The sequence below is a fragment of the Acomys russatus genome, chromosome 18 (genome assembly GCF_903995435.1).
Source record: "Acomys russatus chromosome 18, mAcoRus1.1, whole genome shotgun sequence".
Lineage (NCBI taxonomy): Eukaryota > Metazoa > Chordata > Mammalia > Rodentia > Muridae > Acomys > Acomys russatus.
In genome coordinates this window covers 49,363,799-49,372,589 of record NC_067154.1, presented here as the reverse complement: position 1 = coordinate 49,372,589, position 8,791 = coordinate 49,363,799, and the positions used below count along the sequence as shown (strand labels likewise).

At 40.6% G+C, this 8,791-nt stretch overlaps 1 protein-coding gene across 1 annotated transcript; it reads left to right on the top strand.

Moving 5' to 3' along the window:
• Nucleotides 1-1,023: 1,023 nt before the first annotated feature.
• Nucleotides 1,024-5,277, top strand: Slitrk1 (SLIT and NTRK like family member 1). The gene has a single exon (XM_051160950.1). It carries the CDS (start codon nt 1,970-1,972, stop codon nt 4,058-4,060), a length of 2,091 nt encoding a protein of 696 aa, XP_051016907.1. The 5' UTR covers nt 1,024-1,969; the 3' UTR covers nt 4,061-5,277.
• Nucleotides 5,278-8,791: the final 3,514 nt, after the last annotated feature.

Below are 8,791 nucleotides of genomic sequence, written 5' to 3'. Positions count from 1 at the left end.
GCTGGATAAGTAATGCAGCTACCCAGACATATAGACCAGGATTTCTAATTTCCTCTCAGAATGCAACTTGTAACTTTCATGTATTTTTAAATTCTTCACATCTGGTATGGAAACTTTGTCAGGTGTGTGTATGTGTGTGCGTGTGTGTGTGTGTGTGTGTGTGTGTGTGTGTGTGTGTGTGTGTGAGAGAGAGAGAGAGAGAGAGAGAGAGAGAGAGAGAGAGAGAGAGAGAGAGAGAGAGAGAGAGAGAATGCATGTGTGGTGGCTGGGTACCTGCTTACCAAAGGGTTTTTAGAAGCCTTCACAATCTGGGAATGTTTCCTCATCCCCTTCCCTCATTTTCTGAATGTCACTGTAGGCTTCTAGTTGGAAATAAAAGATCTTAAGCATGCATTGTGTTTCCATCCTGCAAACTTAAATAACAGTCAAGAATTATCATCAGAAAAACCTAACTCTCTCTGACCAAATTGACTGAAATTCTATAACAACTTAAAAATGAAAAAGTAATGCCTCAGTTATAGACCTGGAAACAAATTTTCTCTACCAAATTGTGATATTATGTAATATATATTCAGAATAGCCACTTTCTGTGTGCAAAAATAAAATAGAGGTTCCAAAGACATCAAACAGTATAAAACGCTGTACCGCAGAGAAGGCAGAAACACATTTAAAGCACCGATGAAAATGGCGTGCAATATAATTACCTCAAATTGCCGTTCGCTTGACACCCTGACACTAATTTTATTCAAGCCATTGGGAAATAAATGTTTTAAAAGCCATGCTTTCGGAATGCTAGAGATCGCGGGGGCTGTGAGGTCTTTAAGGAAAGGAAAGGGTAAAGTTTCTAGCACGCAAAAAGAATTAAATAATCAATTTAAAATAAGCTTCTATGTAGATCAACAGCCTTTAATACCCACGATTTTAACGCTTGCCCTATAGGTGGATTTTTTTTTTTCTTTCAGCATTCCCTCACCAGATGGATTTTTGCTACTGCAGATCAGCAGAGGGTGTCAGATCTTTCAGAGTGCACCAGGCTGGAACCAGCAGAGCTTCTTAGCAACTCCCCCCTCCTCCCCTTTCTCGCGCTCTCTTCCTCCCTCAGACAACTCGCTCCCCCTTTCTCCTCCCCCCCTCCACGTAATTCCGAAAGAGCAGAAGAAAGAGAAGGGTAACAAGCAAAGAAGAGCTAGTAAGCGCCGGCCGAAGCACAGAAAAAAAGGGCTGAAGACGACCAAAGGGTAGAAAAGGAACAGGATGGACATCCACAGAACGCAGCGATTGCGGAAATTTTCCAGCGCCATTGGCTGGGCAGTGTGAGTCTTTTGGGCGGGCGTGATTTCAGCACCGGGGGCACTGGACAGCACCTCGGGGGTACTTCTGGACAACCCGCAACCAAGACGAGAACTCCTCCAGCTGCCTGGACCACTGAAGCCGCGGAAAGCCCTGCTTTGTATCTGAGAGGCAAGGTCAGTCCGCGCGCAGCCATCACAGGCAGTGCGCCTGTACTACGCTGCAAACCTGCTGGTTTCTAACATGTACTTGCTTCTAATTGCTAGCATTGTTCCCTTCCTGGTTAGTGAGGATCTCTAAACATGATTCTGTAAGGGTGCATTTCCTTTCAATTTTACAGGTATATATTTAACTTATTTTGGTTATTTTTAAAGGGTTGAGGGGGAGTAGTTTGCTTTCTCTCTCTTTTTCCTCTACTTTCCACCCCCCCCTCCCTTTTCTGCTTGCCTTGCACTATGTGCCTGGATAGTTTGTGGATATAATTATTGACTGGCGTCTGGGCTATTGCAGTACGGGGGGGTTAGGGAGGAAGGAATCCACCCCACCCCCCCAATCCCTTATTTCTTTTTCTCTGGGATCGGACATTGGAGCACTAAATGAACTTGAATTGTGTCTGTGGCGAGCAGGATGGTTGCTGTTACTTTGTGATGAGATCTGGGATGAATTGCTCGCTTTAAAAATGCTGCTTTGGATTCTGTTGCTGGAGACGTCTCTTTGTTTTGCCGCTGGAAACGTTACAGGGGACGTTTGTAAAGAGAAGATCTGTTCTTGCAATGAGATAGAAGGGGACTTACACGTAGACTGTGAGAAAAAGGGCTTTACAAGTCTGCAGCGCTTCACCGCCCCGACTTCCCAGTTTTACCATTTATTTCTGCATGGCAATTCCCTCACTCGACTTTTCCCTAATGAGTTCGCTAACTTTTATAATGCGGTTAGTCTGCATATGGAAAACAATGGCTTGCATGAAATCGTTCCGGGGGCATTTCTGGGGCTGCAGCTGGTGAAACGGCTGCATATTAACAACAACAAGATCAAGTCTTTCCGAAAGCAGACTTTTTTGGGGCTGGACGATCTGGAATACCTCCAGGCTGATTTTAATTTATTACGGGATATAGACCCGGGAGCCTTCCAAGACTTGAACAAGTTGGAAGTTCTCATTTTAAACGACAACCTCATCAGCACCCTACCTGCCAATGTATTCCAGTATGTGCCCATCACCCACCTCGACCTCCGGGGAAACAGGCTGAAAACACTGCCCTATGAGGAGGTCTTGGAGCAGATCCCTGGCATTGCTGAGATCCTGCTAGAGGATAACCCTTGGGACTGCACCTGTGATCTGCTCTCCCTAAAAGAATGGCTGGAGAACATTCCCAAAAACGCCCTGATCGGCCGAGTGGTCTGCGAAGCCCCCACACGGCTACAGGGTAAAGACCTCAATGAAACCACGGAACAGGACCTGTGTCCTTTGAAAAACAGAGTGGATTCTAGTCTTCCGGCTCCCCCAGCCCAGGAAGAGACCTTCGCCCCTGGCCCCCTGCCAACTCCTTTCAAGACAAATGGGCAAGAGGAGCATGCTACCCCAGGGGCTGTTCCAAATGGAGGTACAAAGATCCCGGGCAACTGGCAGCTCAAAATCAAACCCACGCCTCCGATAGCAACTGGGAGCGCCAGAAACAAACCCTCAGTGCATGGCTTGCCTTGCCCAGGGGGCTGCAGCTGTGACCACATCCCAGGCTCAGGCTTAAAGATGAACTGTAACAACCGGAACGTGAGCAGCTTGTCTGATTTGAAGCCTAAGCTTTCCAACGTGCAGGAGCTCTTCCTCCGAGATAACAAGATACACAGCATACGAAAATCACACTTTGTGGATTACAAGAACCTCATTCTGTTGGATCTGGGCAACAACAACATTGCAAACATAGAGAACAACACTTTCAAGAACCTTTTGGACCTCAGGTGGCTGTACATGGATAGTAACTACCTGGACACGCTGTCCCGGGAGAAATTTACTGGTTTGCAGAACCTAGAATATCTGAACGTGGAGTACAACGCGATTCAGCTTATTCTCCCCGGTACTTTTAATGCCATGCCCAAGCTGAGAATTCTCATTCTCAACAACAATTTGCTGAGGTCCCTACCTGTGGACGTTTTTGCCGGGGTCTCCCTGTCTAAGCTCAGCCTGCACAACAATTACTTCATGTACCTCCCAGTGGCAGGGGTGCTGGATCAGTTAACCTCTATCATCCAGATAGACCTGCATGGCAACCCTTGGGAGTGCTCCTGCACCATTGTGCCTTTCAAGCAATGGGCAGAGCGACTGGGCTCAGAGGTGCTGATGAGCGACCTCAAGTGTGAGACGCCGGTGAACTTCTTTAGGAAGGATTTCATGCTGCTCTCCAATGACGAGATCTGCCCCCAGCTGTACGCGAGGATCTCGCCCACGTTAAGTTCGCACAGTAAAAACAGTACTGGGTTGGCGGAGACCGGGACACACTCCAACTCCTACCTAGACACCAGCAGGGTGTCCATCTCCGTGTTGGTCCCAGGACTGCTGCTGGTGTTCGTCACCTCCGCCTTCACCGTGGTGGGCATGCTCGTGTTTATCCTGAGGAATCGAAAGCGGTCCAAGAGAAGGGATGCCAATTCCTCTGCTTCCGAAATTAATTCCCTACAGACAGTGTGTGACTCTTCCTACTGGCACAATGGGCCTTATAATGCAGATGGGGCCCATAGGGTGTATGATTGCGGCTCTCATTCACTCTCAGACTAATCCCTCGACCCTAGACTGGGAGGTTTGCAAGAAAGCGATGCCTCCTCCCCTGCCACCAGCATCGAGGGGGCAGTAGGAGATCATTGACGCAGATCTCGGATGTCACAAGCACCGGTGGACATAAGTAAATAAATAACTATGAACTCACTCAACTAAGAGGCTCTGGCCCTTAAGCTCCCATCTGAAAACAAAGAGCAGACTGTGGAGCTGCGAATGCAGCTAGCTGGCTCTTTCCTCTGCGCTCCATTTGACTGAAAGCCCAGCATGGGGCCTGCCAGAAGAATTGAGCGCCCTTGCTCTGGGCCAAAGGTTCCTTGGGCTGGTTGCAGTGGCTCTATACATATATACATATATCACGTCTATATAGAGAAATAGATATCTATTTTTCCCCTGTGGATAGCCCGAAGATGGCTCCCTGTTGGTTACGCAGGGATGGGCAGTTGCACGAAGGCATGAATGTATTGTAAATAAATAACTTTGACTCCTGACAAGAACAAAAACACAAAAAAGTGCTGCATGGCTCGCATGGAATCCACAAGCTCCACGGACTCTGCCCCCCCCCCCAACTCCAAATCCCCACAGCAACTGGAGACAGCGTCACAGAACCCATCCTCTTACCTGATAAGTCCCATCGTATCAAACTTTCTATAAACAAAATACAGTATAATCAGAAAGTGCCATTTCGCCATTATTTGTGATTGGTAGGCAGTTCAGAGCGTACGTTTACTGTGAAAAATGTAAAGGTTTTATTTAAGACATTTGCATGGCCAGTCATCAATCCATTTTATGAGTTAACAATGTATTTTGTTGAGCAAAGTTTTTAAGAGTTGTTTTTGGGTTCTTTTATTTTGATGGTGATGTTTGATTTTATTTTAGTTTCTGAGGGGGAATATTTTTCTATACATATCCAATAATGCCTTCCATCTGAATGTAAAATAAGTACCCATGATTTCTATTATAGTACCAGTGTAATTATTTAAGAAAAAAGATTCTGGGGCAGTTAAGCATGACCAATTAATGTCACTCTAGTGCTTAGGCTGCGATCCTATGGTAGCAATTGTGTGCTGGTATAAATCTTACTTATAAAGTAGGAACAAAGAACTGAGGAAGCACGTGAAACTTACTAATTCTATTCGAGGATTTTATAATGGCATATTTTTTCAGTATTAAAGTGAAAATGTTTTCAAATCTGGGTCCTTACATTTTTCCAGCTTCCTATTCGGATTTATGGTGGAAGGGATGGGGGAAAGGGATGGTTGGGGGTGGATCCCTCCTGGAGCTCCAGAAAGGCTCTCTCTTTAATCAGTGTTTAGTCATTCACCACTTCCTCTTCTCACAGTCTCTCAACTCTGCCTTGACATTAGTGCTTTTCCACTGTCCATAAGAATGGTCTTACCCTAACACTTGCCTCTCCCTTCCCCCTCTCCTAATGCGGCAGAGAATCCCTTTATTAATACTGGAAATCCCTCACTGCTGGTTTTGTGGTGCTGCCCACACTGCAGATATATTGGAGATGTTAGGGGAGATTTGATTTAATTGACTCTGTCTAGATTGGTCTCATTAAGCAGAGGGAGATTTCATTGGTCAGCACTCCTCCATGAAAGACAGCCCTAATGACTGGTGTTTGAGATGCTGCTGGCATTTTGAATTCAACATCTGCTGAAAACGGTAAAACTAATTAGTGACCACCCACCCTCCCCGCCTCAGCAACTACATATTGAAAATTGTTGAAGTACTCATCTTTATGGAAATCAATCATTATCCTAAAAAAGAATTTCAATCTTATCATCTCAATTTCTGGTTATGGCCCAGTAATTACCAAGGGAAACAGTGAACTATTTGAATTTTAGGACCAATGTAATTCTGGTCTCAAGCACATGCCTGAGGGAATTTTAAGCAAGTCTGTTTTATCAGCAGTTGGGTTACAAACCTCACATATTGATGGGGTGTGAATTCCAGCACACATCTACCCTGGAGAAGTCTGTCAAGACAGTAGACCACAAACTGAAATTGCAGGATTAAAAGCCAGCTCGGTGAAAGGCCCCTGGAGCAGTTATAACTAGATTTGCCAGTTAGAATTTATATTTTAAAAGGAAGTAATTTCTAGAACAGCGATGTTCTGGAGTGTGTATTATTTATTTTAACACTAACACCCAAGGGCACCCATTACATTTTTTTTTCTTGATATCTTTGTTTGTGGACTACACTTCATAGTGAAAAAAATTGAAAATGATTGTCCTCTGGCAACTGGTATTGGCTATTTACTTATCATTTATTTTTTGTATGAGAGCTTAAAAACTTTCATGGAAAAACTATTTTTAGTAAGCAAACCAACAGAGGTGTTCATGGTGGAAAAATGGAGTAAGAGATGGTTTATCTCTCCTCTGACCTGAAGAAAGAAAAGAAATAACAGCAAGCTTATAAATGTCCCCCATGAAAGGTGGTGTTTACTGAGAAATATTTACTGAAGCATAGTAGTAAGTTTTAAAATTGATAAATGGTTAAGAAAGGTCAAGAAACAGGAATATGTCACAGAAAGTGTGTACAAAGAATACAATTTTCTTTAAGTAAATGGAAATAACTATGTAAAAATCAAGTGAAAGCAGTCAAATGATTCCTTTTTGCAATTTTTGTATACCACACATGGTAGTTCAAACATTCATTACAGGGTGATTGTCTAAAATATTGCTATTTCTATTATACATACAAGACAAGTGAGGTTGAAGAACAGTACATAGTAACTTAAATCATCTACGGTAAAAGGTCAAATGACATTAATTCGATTTTCTTCATATTTCAAAACCTCAGTTTTATATGGATCAATCATTATATCAATCTCTTAAAGATCATTAAAACGCAAAGCTATAAACATACTACTATAAAGTGGAATGGGGATGAGGTCACAAGTTTCCCATTATAATACTGGTAGTCCTTTATCTTCTTTGTATATCTATGACAAAAATACCTTTTCTCAAATTCAACAGAGCTAAATTTGTAATTCTTTCTTAGAAAAAAATACATAAGAAAAAAGATGAATGCATCATATGATAAGTATTCACACCACTGAATATATATTACATTTACATTGATTTCAATCTTATCAAAGCAGCCAGAATCTTAATAATTAATAATATATTATAAAAAACTATAGAGAAATATGTCCTGTGATTTTATAGATATAATAATTATTTATTAAGAGTAACTGTTTTTAATCACATTGATAGTCTTTACAACAACTTAATTTACGTAGCTTAGTATATATGTTTTCTAAAACTACATAAAGTAGCTCTATAAAAGAGAACTACATATCTTAAGTTCTATAATAGTAATCAGTGCATATTATATAAACATATATATATATATATGTTTCTAACATATGTTTCATTGGAAATGCTTAGTATCTTTTGATGTTTCTGTACACAAAGTGCTCACATAACTGTAATTTTCAGTCATTGTTTAAATATAAAATTTCTAATTAAATCACTTTTTAACTCATCACAATGAGATGAAGAGCTTTTTTGATTATAACCAATGGGAAGGAAAAGAAATCCACCAGAATAGCTTATGTAGATACATTGTTTTAAAGAAACTAAGCTTCTGTGGTTGCCATTGTAATTAAAAGCATGTTTGAACTTAAACTGCTGTCATAGATATTTGTTGTTAATATTTTGTATGTTTATACAGGAGGAAACTAGGATAACTGTTTTAACATTAACACAATACACTTTCATTTCCTAACAGTTTTTTCATTTGGTGTAATTAGAATTGTCAGCAATTTCAGTAAGTGCTGAAGTTATGTTGGTCATTCTAAAGTAATATGTTAATTTGGCTCTATAATTTTTTAATAAGCCTTACTTGGAAAAAGGGGGGCAGAAGAGAATTTGCAAGAGTGAAGGTGTTAGTGTGTGTTTATAATAGGGTTGTAGAATGTTAAACATAGTGTCTGCTATCCACCACTTCTGCTTGCTAGTTTACACAGAGTTTTAGTTGAGGCGTTTACTTGAATAAAATGGTAACATTAATTATGATAACAATTTAACTTCAGCAGTAATTGAAATTTGGCTTCTCTTTGTTTTGATTTTTCAAAGTATACTCTACTATAGTTTTGAAGGCTAGATTCATTAGGTCAATAAATTTAAGGAACACATTCAACTATTTAATATAATGTTTATTCTAAATAGTTGAACTAAAGGAAGAGAGCTAAACTAATCGATTTTTACTTTTCTTTCCTATCATCCTTGCTGAAAGCTATATTCAAAACTCACACACAGGACAATAAGTTTTCTAGTTGGTATTGAAACATAAAGAGACACCATTAAATTGATTCCATGACAGCACATGCTACAGCAAAACATAAATAGGCGTCAACTCTGCTCTGTGTTATCAAATTTGATTAGCTTTCAAAAACAAGATTGGAGAAGTTAGAGTAATGATAAATCAAGTGTTCAAGGATTATACTTTTTAAATTAAATGGTCCTCTGAAGACATCATCTTGGAATATCTTTAAATCTTTAAAGCTCAGTGAATCCTTTTCACTGCAGTAGAAAAACTGACTTTATTGGTTTAGGCTTTTATTCTCTTATTCCATTTTCCTTTAAAATAAATTGATTAAACTCTTTTGACATAGAGTTGAATTTTATTTTTGATATGTATGTTTGCTAGAAAATGAATTAAAAGTTTCAAATATTTTACTTGTTGACTAGTTGTTAATGTTGGCTGTGTGGTTGCAGT

Coding starts and splice junctions, on each gene's coding strand:
- Slitrk1 (XM_051160950.1), top strand. CDS start 1,970: ATGCTGCTTTGGATTCTGTTGCTGGAGACGTCTCTTTGTTTTGCCGCT.